This window comes from Cnephaeus nilssonii (genome assembly GCF_951640355.1).
Source record: "Cnephaeus nilssonii genome assembly, chromosome: 13".
Lineage (NCBI taxonomy): Eukaryota > Metazoa > Chordata > Mammalia > Chiroptera > Vespertilionidae > Cnephaeus > Cnephaeus nilssonii.
In genome coordinates, this window is record NC_137084.1 from 30,064,061 (window position 1) to 30,085,915 (window position 21,855).

General features: G+C 39.2%; 1 protein-coding gene across 11 annotated transcripts in view; it reads left to right on the plus strand.

Annotated features, from left to right (window-relative positions):
* Positions 1 to 19,688, plus strand: part of HPS5 (HPS5 biogenesis of lysosomal organelles complex 2 subunit 2) — a 42,126-nt gene extending 22,438 nt beyond the window's left edge. For 10 of the 11 annotated variants that reach the window (XM_079788306.1, XM_079788307.1, XM_079788302.1 and 7 more), the window contains exons 12-24: positions 328 to 486; positions 1,085 to 1,271; positions 2,198 to 2,321; positions 4,704 to 4,853; positions 6,257 to 6,334; positions 6,631 to 7,208; positions 9,882 to 10,002; positions 10,206 to 10,361; positions 10,858 to 10,977; positions 12,439 to 12,552; positions 14,161 to 14,267; positions 17,202 to 17,472; positions 18,913 to 19,688. In XM_079788306.1, coding sequence (XP_079644432.1) covers positions 328 to 486; positions 1,085 to 1,271; positions 2,198 to 2,321; positions 4,704 to 4,853; positions 6,257 to 6,334; positions 6,631 to 7,208; positions 9,882 to 10,002; positions 10,206 to 10,361; positions 10,858 to 10,977; positions 12,439 to 12,552; positions 14,161 to 14,267; positions 17,202 to 17,472; positions 18,913 to 18,973 — 2,226 coding nt within the window. In that variant the 3' untranslated portion in view covers positions 18,974 to 19,688. The remainder of the gene's footprint in view (positions 1 to 327; positions 487 to 1,084; positions 1,272 to 2,197; positions 2,322 to 4,703; positions 4,854 to 6,256; positions 6,335 to 6,630; positions 7,209 to 9,881; positions 10,003 to 10,205; positions 10,362 to 10,857; positions 10,978 to 12,438; positions 12,553 to 14,160; positions 14,268 to 17,201; positions 17,473 to 18,912) is intronic. The other variant, XM_079788301.1, reaches the window with a different exon arrangement.
* The last annotated feature ends 2,167 nt before the right edge of the window (positions 19,689 to 21,855 follow it).

Below are 21,855 nucleotides of genomic sequence, written 5' to 3' on the forward strand. Positions count from 1 at the left end.
GCCCGCAACCAAGGTACATGCCCCTGACCAGAATCGAACCTGGGACCCTTGAGTCCACAGGCCAACGCTCTATCCACTGAGCCAAACCAGTTAGGGCTCAGACTTTGTTTTAAGGGGGATGATTGTGCATAAGTAAATCCTAATTAAAGTCTTAATTCCTAAGGTAATTCTCATTAAGTCTTTCACTCGCTTGTTAAGCCTTTTTTAAAGCACTTCTGAGGTTTTATGTTCTATGTTAGACTTCTTTAAATATATGGGCCATTTGAATATAGAGTTAGTTACATATAGTAGGCTATTCTATTGGGTTTCTACTTATCCTTTTATTAGGGAAGAAAATCATTGACTGTAGATAAATTGGAGCACTTGAAATCTCAGCTGGACCTCACAACCTATAGTGATTTGATTTCTCAACTAGAAGAATTGATCTTAAAATTTGAACCTTTGGATTCAGCTTGCAGCAGTAGAAGAAGCTCCATTTCATCACATGTAGGTATTCTCACTTTTAAAGGGTTTTTCTATACAGTAAGATTTTCTACTTTAGGTTGTACTCATCTCTAGAATCCTAAAACTTATTTTTCTTTCCATATAGTAGATTTTTTTTTGCGGCGGGGCGGGGAGGTGGGGTGTCAAAGGGAGCTTTATTTTAGCTGCTAGACAGCCCTATGAAGCATTCGTTTAAGTTTGTCTTGGAGCCACATTTGGTTTTGTCATTTTTAATTATATTCTTTTTGCAAATGCACCTCATAGAGCCTCCAGCACAGTTAAGTTGTTCTGTTCCTAATATGTGATTATTTTAGATTCTTCATGCTAATTTGAGTTTTAGTGCAGCTCAGGATTGTCTCCTTCAGTCCCCATTCTCACTGCCAGGCTTTATGGAGACAAGCTAGAGAAATATGGTAGCATGATCCCACTTACCTGTGACCAGCTGTCAGGAGTCTAGACCTTGTTCACCAATTTGTACTAATAAGCCATAATTGTTATTATTGATTTGCTGCTTTTACCATTGACTTTTCTCTTAAAAAGCTACATTATGTTATAAAGGAAAGTTTTACTTTGATTTTTTGGAATTCTTTTTCATTTTTAGGAAAGTTTCAGCATCTTGGACTCTGGTATTTATCGTATTATTAGTAGTAGAAGAGGCAGTCAATCAGATGAAGACACTAGTTCCCTTCACAGCCAAACCCTCTCAGAAGATGAGAGACTTAAAGAATTCATCTCACATCAAGAAGAGGACCAGCCAGAGCAGTGTTGCAGCTCACACGGAAATGAGGGTGATGAGTGTGTCTTTTTATATACTAGTATATGTATATTTTAAGATATTTTTACTGACTTTTTAGAGAGAGAGGAAGGGAGAGGGAGAGAGAGAAACATTGATGTGAGAGGGGAACACCGATCGGCTGCCTCCTGCATGCCCCCTACCAAGGAATGAGCCCACAACCTGCGTAAGTACCCTGACCGGAAATTGAACCAACAACCTTTTGTGCACTGGACAACACTCAACCAACTGAGCCACACTGGCCAGTGCCTGAGTTTGTCTTTTATTGGTTGCAGATGTGAAGCATTAAATTTCTGTCACTTTTATTTGCCCGGATTATCTCGTGCATAGAGTTTCCTATAAGGTGTTAATTTTTATTATGTTGATAGACTTTCCATCCAGACCTGTAGATCTGCTAACCAGTAGAAGAGTGGATTTGTGTATAGTTGTTCCCTCCCCCCCATGTTTAGGCTAACATTGGTAAAGTACCTAATTTTAATCATGCATCAAAATGCTGGAAAGGTTAAGAAAGGAAGTCATTGACCAGAAGAGCGAGGCAATTTTAATCTGACTAACCAAATTATTTTCCATTAGGACTGAAAAATTACTACAATTTTGGGGCCATTGCCTACACTTTTTGATGTTTGAGCATTCCTGTGACCGAACTGTTGAGAAGAGATTTATAGAAACTTTAAACTTCCTTTTTGACTTGTGGGGATTCAGGGTTAGTAGGAAAATGAAGGTACCTGCTTGAGTGTTTTATATGTGGACCATCCCATGCATCTTGTAAACCTGTGTTCTGCTCATTTGTATCTGGGTCAGTTGTGATTTTGGTATTGAATCTTTCATTTCCTTTGGTTTATTTATTTCAGAATTTCTTTAAAGGTTAAAAAACTCCCATATGATTAGATTTTGTTTCTTTCCCTTGATTTAATTCATCAGATAATGTTTCTCATGTTCCAGTGACGTTTGAGACAGATAAGAATGAAACTTTTCTTCCCTTCGGCATTCCATTATCATTTCGCTCTCCATCTCCTCTTGTGTCTCTTCAGGCTGTCAAGGAAAGGTAAACTAATTAGTCTTGTCATTTAATCCCATTCTGGCTTTACTTTCTTTGTCCCCTTAGGTACTTTTGTGCTAAGAATGGAGAGACATTTTATTTTATTTACTAGAGGCCTGTTGCACCAAATTTGTGCACGGGTAGAGTCCCAAGGCCTGGCCAGCGATCAGGGCTGATCTGTGGAGCGACTGGCCGGGTGATCAGGGGGTCCCTGCTGGCACCCACCTTGGCTGGCCTGTGGCCTGTGGGCTGGGGGCAGCTCCTGCATTGAGCGTCTGCCTGCTGGTGGTCAGTGCACATCATAGTAACTGGTCGTTCCACTGGTTGTTCCACTGTTCGGTCAATTTGCATATTAGGCTTTTATTATATACTAGTGGCCCGGTGCACAAAATTTGTGCACGGAGCGGGGGTGTTCCTTAGCCCAGCCTGCACCCTCTCCAATCTGGGACCCTTTGAAGGATGTCCTACTGCCAGTTTACAGGGATTGGGCCTAAACCAGCAGTTGGACATCCCTCTCACAATCTGGGACTGCTGGCTCCAGCCGCTCACCTACCTGCCTGCCTGCCTGATTGCCCCTAACCACTCTGTCTGCTGGCCTGCTCGCCCCCAACTGCCCCCCCTGCTGGCCTGCTCGCCCCCCCTTCCTTCCCCACTGGCCTGCTCTCCCTCAACTGCCCCCCTGCTGGCCTGCTCACTCCAAACTGCTCCCTGCCACTGTCCTGATCACCTCCAACTGACCCCCACTGACAGCCTGCTCACCCCCAACTGGCCCCCCTGCTGGTCTGCTTACCCCCAATGGCCCCGTCCCCCACCAGCTTGATCACCCACAACTGCCGTCTCATCCGCCTGATCACCCCCGGTGACCCAAGCTCCCAGCCCCTCCTTTTTTTCTTTCTTTCTTTCTTTTTTTTCAGCGCCTCCTTGAGAGGAGGCCAGGGTCAGCTGGAAGCAAGTATCTGGGATTTATTTATCTTCTATAATTGAAACTTTATAGCCTTGAGCAGAGGCCAGGGCCGGCCAGGGTGCGCAGGAAGCTTGGCTTCCTCCATTGCCGGGGTCAACCCAAGCCTCCTGCTCACTCCAGCTCCATGGCTGCTGCCATCTTGGTTGGGTTAATTTGCATACTTGTTCCTGATTGACTGGTGGGTGTGGCTTGTGGGCATAGCAGAGGTATGGTCAATTTGCATGTTTCTCTTTTATTAGTGTAGAGGATTTTTAAAAATGCTTTTAATGATTTTAGAGAGAGAGGAAGGTGAGAGGGAGAGAGAGAGAAAAACATGGATCGATTGCTTCCCTGGACTGAACCCGCAACCTGGGCATGTGCCCTAACTGGGAATTGAACTGGTGACCTTTCAGTGCGTGGGACAGTGCTCAACCAACTGAGCCACACCAGCCAGGACTGGAAAGACATTTTAAGTGAGAAAAAAAATAAAGTCTCTAGGTTATTTCTCATATCACCTGTTATATGGAGCTGTTAATTTCTCATTTCCATCTTGGGGAATTTAGCTTCCCTCTTTGAGTAGCTGGATATTTTAGTTGTTATATATGTGGTTTTTTAACCCACAGACAGCAAAAGTTTAAAAGTCTGATATTTTTCTCATCCCTCATAGAAACAGTTTACATATATCATTAGTCATTGCCTTTTCCTTTGTATTTTTTTTTAATTCACTTATTGGTTATAAAATCCCACATTGATTTATTGTTGCACTTATTTATGCATTCATTCATTGAATCTTATATGTGCCATGACTGGGGTTTGAAACCTTAACCTTGGTGTATTGGGGGTGGTGCTTTTACTAACTGAGCTACCTGGCCAGAGCTATCTTTAGTCAATTTTTGATCCTTTCTCAGTTTGGGCCCAGAATTGGAGACCTCAGAAGTCTTTCTAATTAGTCTATGGGACCAAGATTGGCATTTGACTTTGAGAGAGAAGACTTTGTACTACTACTTAACTGCTTATCTGTCTTACTGGATACAAATTTTGCTTATCAAGAAGAATATGTTGTGACTAGTTGGCAGCTGAGTTTAATGAAGAAATGTTATTAATTCTCTGGCTAGGGTGGAGCAGGTGGTCATATGGCCTTCTTTGCTTAAATTGATAGAAATATCACAGACTGGAGTTGAAGACATTTTTTTTTAAAGACCTTTTCTTTAGCACTTAAAGCAGTTTAGTAAAGAAGTAAATTCTTATATTGTAAATTTTATGTGGACCTTATGTGAAATACATAGTTGATTAGGGAAGTTGCTGTAAGCAGTCTTTCTTTTATTAAAGTCCAAGTTGCCTTTCTGGGACTAATTGAAACATAGAGAACTAGGTACTGCATTTTTCATTTTTGTTGTATAATTAGATTTCTTTTCATGTTGGTTTTTTTGGTATTTGACTTCCAGTGTTTCTAGCTTTGTACGTAAAACGACTGAGAAGATTGGTACCCTTCATACAAGCCCTGATCTGAAAGTGAGACCAGAGCCCAGGGGTGATGAACAGTTATGTGAAGAAGATGTGAGTCCTGTCACTTGCTCAAAGGAGGAAGACACTGAGTAAGCTCTTGCATATAAATCTGTGTAAATTCTGGAGGGGTCACTTATCAGTTTGAAGAAAACCATAGGCTATGCCCTGTTTGAGAAGGTATATGTATGACCCTGCTCATTGTTGATTGCTATTGTAGCTCATAAAAATTGTGAATACCACAGCTGGTTTGGCTCAGTGGATGGAGCATTGACCTGCAGACTGAAGGGTCCCAGGTTTGATTCCAGTCAAAGGCATATGCCTGGGTTGTGGGCTCGATTCCCAATAGTGGGCATGCCGGAGGCAGCCAGTCAGTGATTCTCTCTTATCATTGATGTTTCTATCTATATCTCTCCCCTCTCCCTTCCTCTCTGAAAGCAACAAAAATATATTTTTTAAAAATTGTGAATACCACAAGTTAAATGTTGGAAAATTACATCTACCCATAGCAAATCTGTTAAGACAGTTTTAATTTAGCACACTTGCATCTGTCTCCTGCACAACCTCCTCCTCTCCAAATCTCTTCAAAGTTTTGGAATGTTAGAGAAGGAGTATTAAGAGTAAGATGACCAAAGATCTAGGCCTTGTCCTGGCTCTGCTTCTGACCAATTTGTAACTTTGGGTAGGTAAGTAATGTTCTCTGGCCTATAAGGTGAGAGCATTGATATTGATGTCTTGCCTTATACTTTCTTATGATATGCTGGTGGCATAGTCCTTGTTCTGGCACATTGTGAAGTGCCTTGTCTATCTGGTCTCTGCCTTATCTCATGGTTCAGGGAATCTGACTATTAGAGGCAAGCAAGCTCAGCACTCATTCAGGAATTGAGAGAGAGACCCACAGGCCCAGTGTGTCTGGACAGTGAGATGAAATATCAGGTGTGTTATTCTCAGAATAACTTAGTAAATCTATATATATTTATAGAAAAAATGTACAGATATGCCTAGGCATTTAAGGCAGCCTTCAATCTGATCTTAGCTCATTTTTCCAGCCTCATTTTTAACCACATCCTTCTAAGCACTCTGAATTTCAGTCCTGTGGGAGAATTAGGTATGTATACTTCACTATCTTTCTTTGTGTTGTTTTCTTCTAGTTGCAGTATTTCTCCCCATGTTTTCTGACACAAATACCACTTCCTCAGGAAAGTTGCCATTATTTGCCTAGTCAGAAGAATTACTCCTTTTTTTGTGTGCTTTCATAGCACAATGTATGTGCTGCTCTTTAGCATTCATTTTATTCTCTTTTAGATTATAGTTAATTATTTTCATGCCTATCTTTTTTACTTGAGCGTACTTATCTTGAGGCCATTGACCATTTTGTATACTCATCTGTTTATTTCATTTAACATTAAGTACAGTACCTGCCACTTAGTAAGCACTTAGAAATATTTGTCTAAGGAAGCTATAATCCCATCTAACTCTTTTCACACTCTTCTAGGGGAATAGAAGAAGTAACTAGTCAACCTCCAGAAGAAGATAAATTCCAAGAGCTCAAAATAGCAACGGCAGAGGCAATGTGAGTATTTATGAATGAGGAAGTTTTATAGTGAATGGGAATGACTTTTTGGGATCATCACTAATGGTCCCGAGACAATATGGGGCAGAGATAGTCTCATTTGGAATTGAAATTCGAGAATTAGTATACAGTTAATGTTCTCTGTATTATCATTTTGCCGAGGTAGTTGTTAAAGAGTAGAAAAGTAATAGTTATTCCAGATTAGTATGCTCTATTCATTAGGTTTATTTAGCATGAAATAACTTGTTTTAAAAAACACACATAAAACAAATTTCATATGTGTTTGTCTTATATAGGGCCAAGCTACAGGACCCACTGGTTTTATTTGAACCTAAATCTCTGAGAATGGTTTTACAGGAGTGGCTTTCACAGTTAGAAAAAACATTTGCCATGAAGGACTTTTCAGGCATTTCAGGCACCTGCAACTCATCCACGACATCGAACGAGGATGTGCTATTGTTTGATGAGTCAAAAAATAGAATATTGGTTGAAGATAATGAAAAAGAAGAAAGGGACTCTTCAGGCAATGAAGAAACTGTTGATCACACGGCATGTGAATCTGAAAATAGTCTGAGGGAGCCCTTGGATGACCTCTTTCAAGTATGTTCTCCATGCAGCATAGCAAATGGTCTCCGGAAAGACCTGGCTGAATTGACAACATTGTGTTTGGAATTGAATGTACTGAATTCTGAGATCAAAAGCACAAGTGGACATGCGGACCACTCTTTGCAACAGTGCTCTTCTGAAATTCTGGCTTGTCAATTCCTAAAGAAGTACTTTTTTCTCCTGGACTTGAAGAGAGCAAAGGAGAGTATCAAGCTTACTTACGCTAACCATCATTGTGTTTGGGATACTTTTATCGAAGGATTGAAAGGTAATAGTCAGATTGCCTTACCAAAGGTAGCAATTGATATAGAGCACCTTGGCATTTGCACTCAATTTAATTTTTAATAGTTCTTCATATGTTGCTTTAATTTGCATCTGTATCATAAGAAACTAGTTTTCTTTCTTTCAACCATATTTAGAAAATGACAGCAGTGTTAGAGAAGTTGGGGTTAAAGTAAGATTTTTATAAGTATAGATATAGAAAAATGAAAAAAATCCCTCTGAGTAACTTAGTAATATTGAAATAATGTTTACCATTATTGAGTACTATTGTGTACCACTATTTATGCTAAATACTTTCCAGGCATTGTTTCATTTTATCCTTACAACAGTCTTCAGAGGAGATGGGTGTCATTCCATTTAATAGGTGAGGAAACAGGCACAGGGAGATTATAATCGTTAAGTAGGTAGTAGGTTACACTGCTATAATATCTCATGAAATATTAACTCAGATATTGCAGAAGTTTATTTCTTGCTTATATGCTAGTTTAAGGCAGATGTTTCAGGTCAGTAGGTATGGTAATCCAGAGTTCTGAGTTCCTTCCATTTTTTTTGAGTTCCATCCTCCTTTGGGTTTGTGATTGAGATTGGTTTGTTACGTGCTAGAGAAAGCACATGGAAGGGCCAAACATGCTCTTACTTATAGGCTTGGCCTGGTGGTCGCTTACATCTCTTCTGTTCACTTTCCATTGGTAAGAATTCTATCACATGACCCCGTTTGACTGCAAAGGAGACTGGGAAATGTAATGTATCCAGGTGTCCAGAAGGAAGAGAATAGATGTGGGTGAAAAGCTTGTATGTCTGCCTTGGAGATTTGGTTGACAGCCAGCAGTCTTTCTTTTACACTTGATTGAAGGTCACACTACCTGTCATCCTCACATAGAAACCAGCTCTCATACTCCAGAGACCATGCATGCTCTTTCTACTGCATAGGCCCATGTTTTTGAAGAGGTGAATTTTTTAAATTCAACATTCTGCTTGAATCAAAGATGCCGTGTGTCTTATACTTGGTTTAGACTTTAAACACACTTTTCATTTATTAGAAAAGTGAATAGTCACAAGTCAAAATACATTTTTATATTATTGACTTAAAGATCTTTTTGTTTTTTAGACAATGGATCTATAATTATGGTTCTGCTTCAGTTGATATTAAACTGTTAAAAGTATAAGAAATGATTTCAATTTCTTTTTCTGAGTTGAGGTAGACTTTTATGTGAAATAAGAAAAATTATTTCTCTTCAAATAGGTTCAGATGTTTGACATTATTACTTACTGGAAATTTGCTATGTATGTTTCTTTTCTTTTTTTTTTTTTAAATATATTTTATTGATTTTTTACAGAGAGGAAGAGAGAGTGATAGAGAGCTAGAAACATCGATGAGAGAGAAACATCGATCAGCTGCCTCCTGCACACCCCCTACTGGGGATGTGCCCGCAACCAAGGTACATGCCCCCGACCGGAATCGAACCTAGGACCCTTGAGTCCGCAGGCCAACGCTCCATCCACTGAGCCAAACCGGTTTCGGCTATGTATGTTTCTATTATGCGATCATACCCAACCCTGATCACAGGAAAATAACAGAAAAGAGTCTCTTCAGCCTGATTGGTTGTTAACTTATTACCAGAGCTGCCTAGAGCAAGCCTGGTGGTTAGTTTGAGATTATACACTGCTTGCTTGAATTTAGGGTTACATTTGGCTTAGCTTCCACCCAATCATAAAACTTATCCTTACTTTGTAAGTTTTAAATGATGGCCTCCTCCCTGAATTACCTTAAGTACTCATTGCTTGATACAATCAAATAGGAAATAATAAAACTGAGAAGAAATGATTTTAAAAAAATCAGAAATTGAATATTGGTGTTTTAGAAATGGGTTGTTGAGCAGGCTCCACCCTTCAGTAATGTTGTAATTATTGAAAACAGTCTTTTAACTATAAGTGGCTTTTAATTAGATCATCATTCACTTTATTTACCACACTTGGCTTTAAATGAATTGGCTATTCCCAAAAGTCAAGTCTTTGTTCAGAGAAAGAAGATTTGCTATACATGTTTAAGAAAAAAATAGGTTAGTCCAGCTGGTGTGGTTCAGCAGTCGAGCATCAACCCAGGAACCAAGAGGTCATTGATTCCCAGGCGGGGCACATGCCTGAGTTTCCCAATAGGGGGCATACAGGAGGCAGCCAATGATGATGTTTCTCTCTCATTTGATGTTTCTCTCTGTCCCTCTCCCTTCTTTTCTCTAAAAATCAATAAAACATATTTTTAAAAATAGTTCAAAAATTTTAAATTAATTAAATTAAATTGCAATAACTTATTTTGTTCCAAAAGATGGCATAGGCGCGCTGGTTCTAGAAAAACAGGAATTTGGCATTGATAGTATACATATATACTGTATATCTCTTTTTCAAGGGTAATAGAGCCATATATTGGTGATCTGTTACTTTGTCTTTAAAACTTGTAATATGCTTGGCCTCCCAATTTGGTTTTAAGGTTCTTAAAAGCAGAGGTTGTATTTTGTTCTTGTTTGTCTCTCCTGTAGTGCTTAATGAGCATAGGGCCTTGCACAGGGTAAGGTGCATGAGTAATGGTTGTTGAACCAATGTGTTCATGAATTAAATATTTACAGTTATGAGATGAAGGGAAAGGATATGTTTTATCTTTCAGAAATGGCAAGTTCCAATCCTACATTTATGGAGATGGAAGAAGGAGATCTACCAACAAAATTAAAATTAGTGGATGATTCAGTCCCTTTTGACAGTCCTTTGTTGATTGCTTATGCTACCCAGTAAGTTGTTGTATATGTTGTTTATATGAACTTAAATCACATGCTTTTTTTTGGTTTTGGCCTGTAAAGTTTTACTCAGTTGCATGTTGGTCAGCTTCTTGTTAATATATTTATTTTTATTTTTAATAAGTACTTAGATAATGTAACCAAGCTATATCATATCACTGGAGTTGGAGACTAATAGGTTTTGTTTTTAAATGCAGATTGTATGAGAAGTTTGGGGAATCTGCCCTTCGATCCTTGATCAAGTTTTACCCATCAATTTTGCCGTCGGATGTCATGCAACTTTGTCATCATCATCCTGCTCAGTTTTTGGCCTATTTAGACAGTCTGGTGAAATCGAGGCCTGAAGATCACCGGTAAGAAGGCGAGAATTATTTGCAGACTCTTCTTTCTTCGGATAGGGTATTATCTCTCTTGTATAAGCAGTTGTAGCATTTTTACTGTCAGCTGCCACAGAATTGAGGCCTCTACAATGGAAGAGGAGGATCTGGGCAGTTGAAATTAGACTGAGGTTTCATTTTCTATCTGCACACAGCCCCTGTTATTGAGACTGGCTATTCTTCCCACCCTGCACCACCACCCTTCTTCTTCCTTTGATTGATTCATATTTGCCATACTGACTTTTATTTCTCTTTTTATTTTTGGCTGTTTGGTGTTTTCCTTATTATCTTGGGGCTCAACTGTTCATTTAAAAGGCTATTAGGCTTTCACCAGCTTTTCTAGACATTTTGTAGCAGAAGTTATTTTATTCACTATATTGATCCCTCAGTAATATTTTCACATCCCTACAATTTATATGTCCTTTCTCAGCATGAAAAGTGGTGACTTTTTCCCCTACTTTCTTTCTCTTAGGCAATCCTTCCTTGAGTCCCTTCTACAACCAGAGTCTTTAAGATTGGACTGGCTGCTGTTGGCAGTGTCCCATGATGCTCCCCCAAGCACAAGCACTATGGATGATGAAGGAAATCCCAGGTATAGAAGTCCTCTTTTTAAGCTCTGATGTTCCTTTGGAATGGAGCTGGTTTATTCACATATAGCATTTGGGCTTATTTCAGGAACAGCTCTGGAAGAGACTGAGTGCACTTCCTAGTGGTTCTGAACATTTTTTAGTTATAGTTCCTATTAAGAACCTGATTTCTCTTAGAAAAATGCATATCCATGCAAAATTTTGCACAGAAAACAAAACTGACCCTTTTAAGCTCTTTCATGGACCCACATTAAGAACTCTTGATAACCAAACCTGTGTTAGAAGTGTTACATGCACCTCTCACAGACACCAGAGAGGTGTTACCGGAAAGCCCCCTGAGTTGAAGGAAGAGGGCTGTCCCCACCTTGATTCTTGTCATGCTCATAAGAATGAATTTTAACGAGTGACTGCCAGATAATTGCGTTGTGTTAAAGTGAATTTATTAAGAAAGTAAGACATGCAAATTTATTAAAGGAACAAGGCAAGCAAATTTATCATTCTGCATAACGCATGGATGGGCTCTCTTGGCTAATCCCAGGAGTTAGTGGGATAGGGATTGAGGCCGGGGGGGGGGGGGGGGGTTGCCTTATATGCTTTTTTGTCTATAGATTTTAAAACTCCTTTGCCAAATATCTTGGCTAATTTTCAAGGTCCCCTTTTTACTTTGTTTTGGCTTGCCCAGAATTTGTGAGAAGCACCTGGCAATTTTATCTTGCCAAGCCCCGAGACTGCTGGCTTCTCTGTTTAGGAAATGGGATGAGAAAAGACTGCATTCTTCCTTCTTTCCCCTTCCTCATTCCTCTATGCTGTCTTTGGAGAGCCATTAACCATTTGCTCTCAAATGTCCTTAGCTGGGGAAGATAAGGGCTTGTTATTTACAAGCTAGCTGCAAGCTGCCCAAACTGCTTGGCCTTATTTTAATTTTCTTGTCTCAGTTTCCCTATTCCTCCTGCCCTGGAATTTTTGTAGTTTTTTGCTATCGTGTAACAGAAGGGAAAAAATTGTGTATATATGTTTGTCTGTGTGTTCTTTCTCCCTAGAAATTTCTAGACATACCTGATTTAGGATTAAAAAAAATAGAATTCATAAAAAATACATACTGATACTTATAATGTATCAGAAATGATTCTTGTATTTTCCTGCAGAGAAGCTTTAAAAGCCCCCAAATATCTATCCTATATGCCTAAACAAAAGTTATGGAAGGATATACAGTGGCTATCTGAGTGGATGGAAGTATAGGCTTCTTGCTTTTGTTTTTGATTACCTAAAAATGTCTAATTTTAAATAATAAATAGGTATTTGTGATAGGAAAAATGTTTTAAATTTTTCAAAATCCAAGTAAAAATGTTTGAAAAATATAATAATGGAACTAATATAATTAAATTTTGCTCTTACCTATTAGATGACTAATAAGCATTTTGTAGAATTTATTTCCTGTCTAATTTAGGGAGTTTTTCATTTCACAGGCCTCATTCACACTTGTTTTCCTGGGGTTACAGTCAGCTGATCCTTCATCTAATTAAACTACCTGCAGATTTTACAACCAAAGAGAAAATGACTGACATCTGCAGGTCTCGTGGGTAAGAGAATTTTCTTAGAAGATGAAGTTAAGATTAGAATCTTTTAAGTTAATAACTTTGTAGTAGTTAAGGGCCTGAATTGATATACTTTATCGCTTGCAAATACTCTTTGCTACAGGAAAGTATCTTAAAGTACACAAACTTTTCCTTTTAATTTTTGTGCATATTTTTTCTTTGTGTGGAAGAGACTGGCCCTTGCTAATTCCTCTCTCTTCCCTTCTGCTTAGTTGCTAACCCCAGGCATGGTATTTAATTAAGCTCTAGACTGTGATTTGAATTATAATTGCTATAGGGCTGTCCAAATTGGGAGGAATTAGAATGTTCTCAGGAGAATTGCTGGTGAAGGACTCAGGGAGGAGGTGAAACTTTGGAGGTAAGCCCTGAAGGCTGGATAGGATTTGTATTTAAAAGGAGCCAGGAGGAGGGCTGGTGAGGTTGAAGAAACAAGAATAAGGGCAGGAAAAACTGACATTACTTTTTATCCATACCACAAGCTAGTCAGTTACTTATTGCCTAGCCATGTTATCATATGGCTCCACCTGGATTATAATCTTTTGAAGATAGGGACCTGTTTATTCCTTTTCCCTTATAATGGCAGGTACTTGATACATGTTTGTTTATTAGTAATGAAGGATGAGACTTGTCAGGTGGTGGGTGATGAGAACATGCAGGACCTTGAAATTGGTCAGAAGAATTTAGTCATCAGTTGAGACCTTTTAGACTTTTGCATATGACATAAAAATGGAGCTTTCTGGAAATGATTTTTGGTGTCATACATGAGAAAGATTGGAGACAGGAAGGCCAGCTTAGAAGCTATTGCAGTAATTCATTCTTAACTGAATTGGTGATTAGTAAGGCGGCAAAAGGACCACATCCAAGGGACATTTAGAAGGAAAATGCAGTGGGATTTATAATACTGGATATAGCAAATGAAGGGGGAGAAGAGTCAAGGAGAACTTTCACATTTGGAGAAAATATGCTAATTTGTTTTGAATCTTTACATTTATAAAGTACATAAGTATATATGTATGTGTGTGTGTATATATATAATAATTGGTGCTTGGCCTCAAATGTCAGTATTTACCACTAGCTTTTATTCTTTTTTCTTATAAACTCCAGATCAGGGTTGTCTGACAGAACTTTGTGATAATGGAAATATTCTGCACTGCCCAATATGATAGCCATTAGCCACATGTGACCATTGAGTAATTGAAATATGGATTGGTCAGCTGAAGAACTGACTTTTAAATTTTATTTACTTTTACTTAATTTAAATTTAAACATTTATTTTTTATTGATTTTTTTACAGAGAGGAAGGGAGAGAGTTAGAGTTAGAAACATCGATGAGAGAGAAACATCAATCAGCTGCCTCCTGCACACCCTCTACTGGGGATGTGCCCGAAACCAAGGTACATGCCCTTGACCGGAATCGAACCTGAGACCTTTCAGTCCACAGGCCGACACTCCATCCACTGAGCCAATCTGGTTAGGGCTACTTAATTTAAATTTAAATAGCCACATGCACCTAGTATCTTTTGTAATGGACTGTGCAGCTCCAGATAAATTCACTACCTTTTATTCCTTTCTTCAACTTTGGTTTCTTTAAAGTTTCTGGCCTGGATATCTTACTCTCTGTTTGGAGCTGGAGAGAAGAAGAGAGGCCTTCACCAACATAGTATATTTGAATGATGTGAGCCTGATGGATGGGGACAGTGGTATGTAAATCCCATTTGGTTACTCTTGGTTGTAGTATTGTAGAAGTCACTTCAGACCTTCAATAAAGAAATTTGGTGGACATTTCAGTGATCATGTATATAATTCTAGCTAGCTGTCAAATTTGTGGTTTGTTTTTTAAAATTCTGTATTACTTGGTAATTATAAAATCATAATTAGGAATAAACTACAGACAACTTTTCTATTTAAAGAGTGCCTGCTGTGTGTTAGGCACTATATTAGGTGCTTTTCCAATTACTGTTTAAATGAAATAACAAACCCTTGGTGGTTACTATTATTTTTATTCTACAGAAATTATGACTAAAGCACAGAGAAAGGACAATTAAGTTTCCCAGAATCATACAACTGATGGAGCTGGTGTTCAGACACCTGTTTGACAATCTCTCATTTCTCTGCATTGTGTTGACTTTTTACATAGCCAAATGTTAGAGATCATTAAGATGAACTTAAAGTGGAGTAGCAGTCAGATTTCCCTAAGCTTTCACAAGTATTTAGATACTCTTTAAAGAAATTTAATTTTTATCCAAAACAGATAAAATGGCAATCAGAAGGCCAGGACTTTGACACACGATATCTGAAGTCTGAGGGTCCATGTTGCACTCCGACTTGGTCTGTTTTATGGTGTTGCCTTATTCATCTAAGTGCAGACATGCCAACATCAAGACATCAGGGTCCTTCAGTGTGATCTGCAGTCTTTTGCAGCCCTGCTAGTGTAGGAAAGGGAATGTGAGACCAGAACAAAGTAGCCAGTTGACTGGCAAGGGTTAGCTTCATATGTCACAGCTATAGCAAAAAGTACTGAGATCATCTTTGTTTCAGAAGTGAGAACGGGGGCCAGGTGGTTCTGAAGGACTAGAACCATAGACATGCATACATTTCTGAACAATAACCAGGAGAGTTAAAATATAAATGGCTTATATTTTAAAAGTTACATGATGTTTATTATATTAAAAAAAAACAAATTTAGGAAGCATAAAGAAATTGTCTTTCCCATTCAGATAAAAGTACTCTTAATATTTTGTTAATATAATAATAGTAGCTATTTTTGCCCCTGGTGTATTAAATGGGGTCTTTTCGTGATACTTTTCTCTCCTCCTAAGTCATGTTAATCACTCCAAGTTGTGTTGATTCTACTGCCAAATTCTGTTTCTACTTTCTTTTGGTCCACTAGCATCACTCTGGTCCTACTGGTAGCTACTTGCTTAGACTACTGCAGTAACCTCATTATTGGTTATCTGGTTTCCATTCTTGTTCATTCTTAATCCATTTTACTTAGGCAGCCAGAATGATTCCTTTAAACCAAAATTGGATTATGTGGCACCCTCCTTGAAACCTCTTCCATTGAACCTAAGAATAAAATTCACATTCTTTTTAAAAAAATTATTAAAAAAAATGCTTTTATTTATTTTTGTTAGAGATAGAGGAAGGGAGAAGGCTAGAGAGACAGAAACTTCGATGAGAGAGAAACATTGATCGGCTGTCTCTGCACACTCCACACCGGGGATTGAGCCAGCAGCCTGGGCATGTGCCCTGACCAGGAATCTAACCGGTTACCTCTTGGTTCATGGGTCGATGTTCAACCACTGAGCCACACCAGCAGGGCAAAATCCACATTCTTAAGCTAGACTCTTTTTAATATATATATATATATATATATATATATATATATATATATATATATATATATATATATATTGATTTCAGAGAGGAAAGGAGAGGGAGAGAGAGATAGAAACATCAATGATGAGGGAGAATCATTGATCGGCTGCCTCCTGCATGTCCCCTACTGAGGATCGAGCTTGCAACCTGGGCATGTGCCCTTGACCAGGAATCGAACCTGGGACCCTTAAGTCCACAGGCTGATGCCCTATCCACTGAGTCAAACTGGATAGGGCTAAGCTAGACTCTTAAGGCCAGGCTCTATCATCTCGTTCTCACTACTCACTATTGCCTTTGTGCGCTATAGGCCTTTTATGAAGTTCATTGAGTTCAAGTTCTTTTCTGTGTCAGGACATCCTCAATATTTCCTTTGTCAGAAATACAGGCTTCTTTACTCTCCATTCCTGACACTTTCCACCTCAAGTCTGTGCATATTTGGGTAACATGCACATGCTATATACCTAAACTTGTCTCACTTTTCAGCTCTCTGCTTAAATGTCACTTCCCCATAAAGCCCCTCTTAGATTCTCCAGAAAAACCTACCATTTTCTCTAATGGTTCCTTGATCTTTTCTCTTATAGCACTTATCTATAATAATAAAAGCATAATATACTAATTAGACCTGACTGCCAAATGACCTTCTGGACATCATTCCAGATGTCCTTTTGGATAAAGCCGCTGCAGCGGGGGCAGAGGCAGTTAGGGGCGATCAGGCAGGCAGGCAGGCAGAGTGGTTAGGGGCAATCAGGCAGGCAGGCAAGTGGTTAGGGGCAATCAGGCAGGCAGGCAGGCAGGCAGGCAAGCGGTTAGGACCAGTGGTCCCGGATTGAGAGAGGGTGCAGGCCAGGCTGAGAGACATCCCCCCACACCCGTGCATGAATTTCATGTACTGGGCCTCTAGTAAGTATATAAGGATAGTGCATTTATGTGTTTGTCTAAGATCTGTCTCGTTTGCTGTAAATCCCAGAAGAGTTCTTCATTGCACATTCAGTTACCAGCATAGAATATGCCCTGGGTAATTAATGAGTCAATGAAAGAATATGGAAGTTAATTTGTGGCTTTTCCCTGTTATGAACTATTTATTCAGCAGATGTTCAGAAAACACCTTTGTGTTAGGGTGATGAGATTTGTTCTCTAATATTTGTATGTTTTGCAACTAAATGTTTTCATAAACTGTTTTGACTGTCTCCTATGTGCAGGCAGAGTACAAAGAGCAGTCAGAGCCACTATTTCTATGTTTTTGTGTGTTTGTGTAGGTTGGATCCCAGAAACCATGGAGGAGTGGAAACTTCTCCTACATCTTGTTCAGAACAAAAACACAACGCCAGCCCCCCAGAATTCACCAAATGGGAGCTTCAGTGATGGGCCTTCCCCTGTTAACCTGGAGAATGTAGCACTGTTGTTAGCTAAGGCCATGGGTCCAGATCGGGCCTGGTCACTGCTACAGGAATGTGGTTTGACACTTGAGCTGTCAGAGAGGTTTACCAGAACCTGCGATATCCTAAGGATTGCCGAGAAAAGACAGAGGTACTACCTGTCTGTCATGCCCTCTCCATAGGTGCTTGGGGAATGTGGAAACCCCAGATTTTCAGAGGGGGATGTGACTAGAGAGAGCATCTAGTCCCAACCCCTAACAGCAGATGAGGGGACTGAGACTCACCTGTTGATTAAGGTGATTAAGGGAAGAGGCTAAAGTAATATTTTGTTCACAATCATGACCAAGACAGTTTGGATTAATGTGAATGAATATAAAAATCTGATGTGTACTCAGTTCTTTAAGAATATTATTGGTATCAAATGCCTAATTGTCTTAGGTTTTTTGTTTTTGTTTGTTTTTTTTTAGTTGTGGTCAAGTACAGATAACATAAAATTAACCATCTTAACCATTTTTTAGTGTTTGGTTCAGTAGTGTTATGTGTATCCATAGCACTGTGCAGCTCAATTCCAGAGCTTTTTCATCTTGCAAAACTCTCTACCCATTAAACAATAACTTCTCATTTTCCCCTCCACCCAGCCCCTGGCAACTGCCATTCTACTTTCTGTCTCTATGATTGTGACTATTCTAAATACCTCATTTAATTGGAATTATACAGTATTTGTCTTTTTGTAACCAGCTTATTTCACTTAGTGTAATGTCCTCGAGGTTCATCCATATTGTAGCAAGTGTCAGAATTCCCTTCATTTTTTAAGGCTAAATAATATTCTATAATATGTGTATACCACGTTTTGTTTATCCATTCATTTGTTAATGTACACTTGGGTTGCTTCTACCTCTTGTCTGTTGTGAGTAATTCTGCTATAAACATGCTTGTATAAAATGTCTCTTTGAGACTTTCCTTTCAATTTTTTGGAGTATGCTAGAAGTGGAATTGCTGTATCATATGGTAATTTTATTTTTAATTTTTTGAGGAACTGTTATAACTTTTTTCCATAGAGGCTCACCATTTTACATTCTTGTCCACAATGCACAAAGGTTCCAATTTCTCTACATTCTTTTCAATATTAGTTATTTTCTGTGTGTGTGTGTGTGTGTGTGTGTGTGTGTGTGTGTGTGTGTGTGTGTTTAATAATAGTTGTCTTATGGTGGTATCTTATTGTGGTTCTTATTTGCATTTCTCTAATAATTAGTGATGTTCAGCATCTTTTTAATATGCTTGTTGCCATTTGTATGTCATCTTGGAGAAGTACCTATTCAAGTGTTTTTGCCCATTTTCAGTTGCACTATTTATTTTTTTGTTGTATGAGTTTGTATACATTTTCTATATTAATCTCTGTAGATACATGATTTACAAATGTATTCTCCTGTTCTGTAGGACAGGATGCCTTTTAACTATGTTGATTGTGTCTTCCGATGCATAGAGTCAGACAGCTTTTGAATCCTCTACTTATCTGTGGTTTTTAAAGTTTCTTTGTAAAGAATGAACAATGAGAACTAAATTTACTTGTTTCTTTCCTTTGTGATTTCAGAGCCTTGATACAAAGCATGCTTGAAAAATGTGATCGGTTTCTCTGGTCTCAGCAGGCCTAGTGGAAGAAGATTCAACAGGATGTCATAACATTTTAAGGAAAATGGAATCATGCTCCTGAATCTTCCGAATGCATTTGTTATTGAAGGAAAGGCACCACTTGAAAACCCTGCTGCCTTATTGGGAGTACTTTGGCCAGTGTCTGTAACCTCTGTATTTATGGCTTATCTGTGACCTCAGTGATTCTCAACTAAAGAATCTTGAAAGGAATCGGTCCTTGTTTGCTGATATGAAGAGTTCTGTAATCAGAATGTGAATGCTCACAGCTATGCAGTCCTTATTAGTATTCTGAACAACAGTGTTATTTATTTCTTGCTTGTGGATTGGGGGAGCAAAAGTTTCTCATTCTGATCACACGAAGACAGATCATATAATTGACAGGAGTTGAATTCTTTTTTATTCTTGTCTAGGGCAGTTGAGAAATTACTGAAATATGACCTGGTGTAATGGAATTAATACAAAAAAGAAGTGAAACACTGGAGACTCAAATTAGATATTTAAGTGAAATGGCCCCATATTTAATTTGAACTAATTTAAAATACATTTTTTCTAGTATTTGACATTTTATAATCTGAATTTGACATTTTATACAACTGACTAATTCATTACTGATGTTTTAACTTGAATTTTTCCTAAACAGAGTAGTTCAAAGAAATCATGCACTTTTAGAAATTATTTTTTTAAAGTCACAATAAAGAAAGGCTAAGAACTAATGAATACTGAAGCAAGTGCTTGTATTATTTAAGCCAAGTACTAGATTGCGATTTGTCGGGCTTCTATAGATATAGCATGTTATATTAATAATAAATGTAAAATCTGATTAAAGTTTTCATTTGAATAGAATATAGACATGAAGTTTATTGTGAGCAATTTGCAGGAAGGTATGGGTTAGATTCAGTGTGGGGTAAGCAAAGTGTTGGGTACTCGAATGATTCACTTTTTATTTTTTTTTCATTTATAACACAGCCAGAGATCTATAGACAAAATTACTGTCATACTTTTACATGACATTTAGGTATGATGTAACCTGATGGGTTAAAGAGATTGTCAGAGAAAAAGTTCACAAAGCTTCTTAGAATTTTGAGAAACCTCATGATTCTGGTCAACAGTGTGTGGTGGCAGTAAGGGTATGGGGCAGTAATGGTGGTGGGGTGTGTGTCTGTGTGGTATTTCCCCATACTAAGTTCTCCACCAGCTTGGGTGTCCGACAATTCAAATCAATTCTTATACTATCTACATGGAGATAGTATCAGATTCTGTTGGCTAAGGGATGTTAAATAAAAACTTTCGTAGCCAAGAGCTTTTGTGAAAGAAAGGGCTTGTTGAGTCCTGTGCCAGTCAGAAAAAGGACCGAGTCCTGGGATATATAGTCAAAACTACCAGCATCAGGGCAGGATATAGAAGATGAATATTTGTCCGCAGTCTTGGAGCTGATACGGCTTTTTTTTTTTTTTTTTTTTTCTTTTCAATCCTCACCAGGAGAGTGAGGATATATATATTTTTAAAGAGAGTGGAAGGGTGGAAGGGAGGGGACTGGGGGAGAGAGTAACATCGACCTGAGAGAGACACATCAATTGGTTGCCTCCTGCTCTCACCCTGACCAGGGCAAGGATTGAACCTGCATTCGAGGTATGTGCCTTTGACTGGGAATGGAACCTGAGACCCTTTGGTCTGAGGGCCAGTGCTCTTAACCACTTAGCAAACCGGGCCTAATGGAGCTTTCTAAAAATGGTTTGGGGAAGGAAGATGAAAGTTGTTTTGAAAGAATTTATATTGACTATAGAAAATAGAGTTGGGGAAAAGTGAAGTGGGGGAAGTTCTAGGATAGGTGCATAGTCCTTAAGGAAGAATTGTTTACTATTTCTGGGTTGGTTGTGGACAAAAGTCCAGAAAGTTTGTCCGTGGATAAGCAGGATGCAGTGGTGTCTGGAAATCTATTATTTTTAGACTAGGGGCCCAGTGCACGAAATCGCATGAGACCTCAGCGTCTGTAGCGCCAGTGCGGGGGCAGGACCCCAGCGTCCACCACACCGGCATGGGGGTGGGACTCAGAAAGAGTCCTGCTGCCCCTGCGGGAGGTGGGACCCAGAAACCCGCCCGCTGCCCTGGCAGGACCCAGAAACCCACCTGCACCTCCAGCTAAGTCCTCCAGAGTCAAGTCCCCGCCCACCCGTGTGCCTGCCGTGCACGCAGCCTCCTGCTGATTGGTCGTTATGGTGTGATGGCGTGATGACCACAGGCTTTTTATATAATAGATAGCTGCTCGGAAGTTGATTCAAAGTTTCAATATACATTCAGGAATGTGAATAATAGTCTTTGGTTAGTCTCCAATTTATAGCTGTTAACTGAATAACTCCAGTTGTCTCTTTCTCCTCCTCTCTGGCCAGCTGTAATTTAATTTAGGTATTTTAGAATTTTTCTCTTGTCAGAGCTCAGTTTCCCAAGACTGCCCTTCACTTTGGACACCAGTCACAAGTCCAGGTTGTTTACTGTGCTTCTGACTGACTGGCTACAAGTCAGAGGTTCCCACAATTCCCTCCTTGTGTTTGATTAATTTGCTACAGTGGCTCACAGAGCTCAGAGAAACATTTTACTTACCAGTACTAGATCACCAGTTTATTATGAAAGGATGTACCTGAGTAACAGATGGAGTTGTTGCATAGGACAAGGTGTAAGAAAAGGGCAAGGAGCTTCCGTGCCCTCTCTGAGCTCCTCTCCCTGAATCCCCACATGTTCACCAAACCAGAAGCTTTGGAACCCAGTCTGGGTTTTTATGAGACTGAATTGCATAGGCTGATCATTGGTCATTGGCGATTGTATTCTGTCTCTAGCCCCTCCCCCCTCCTGAAGGTGGGGTGTGTGTGTGGGGGGTGAGGCTGAAAGT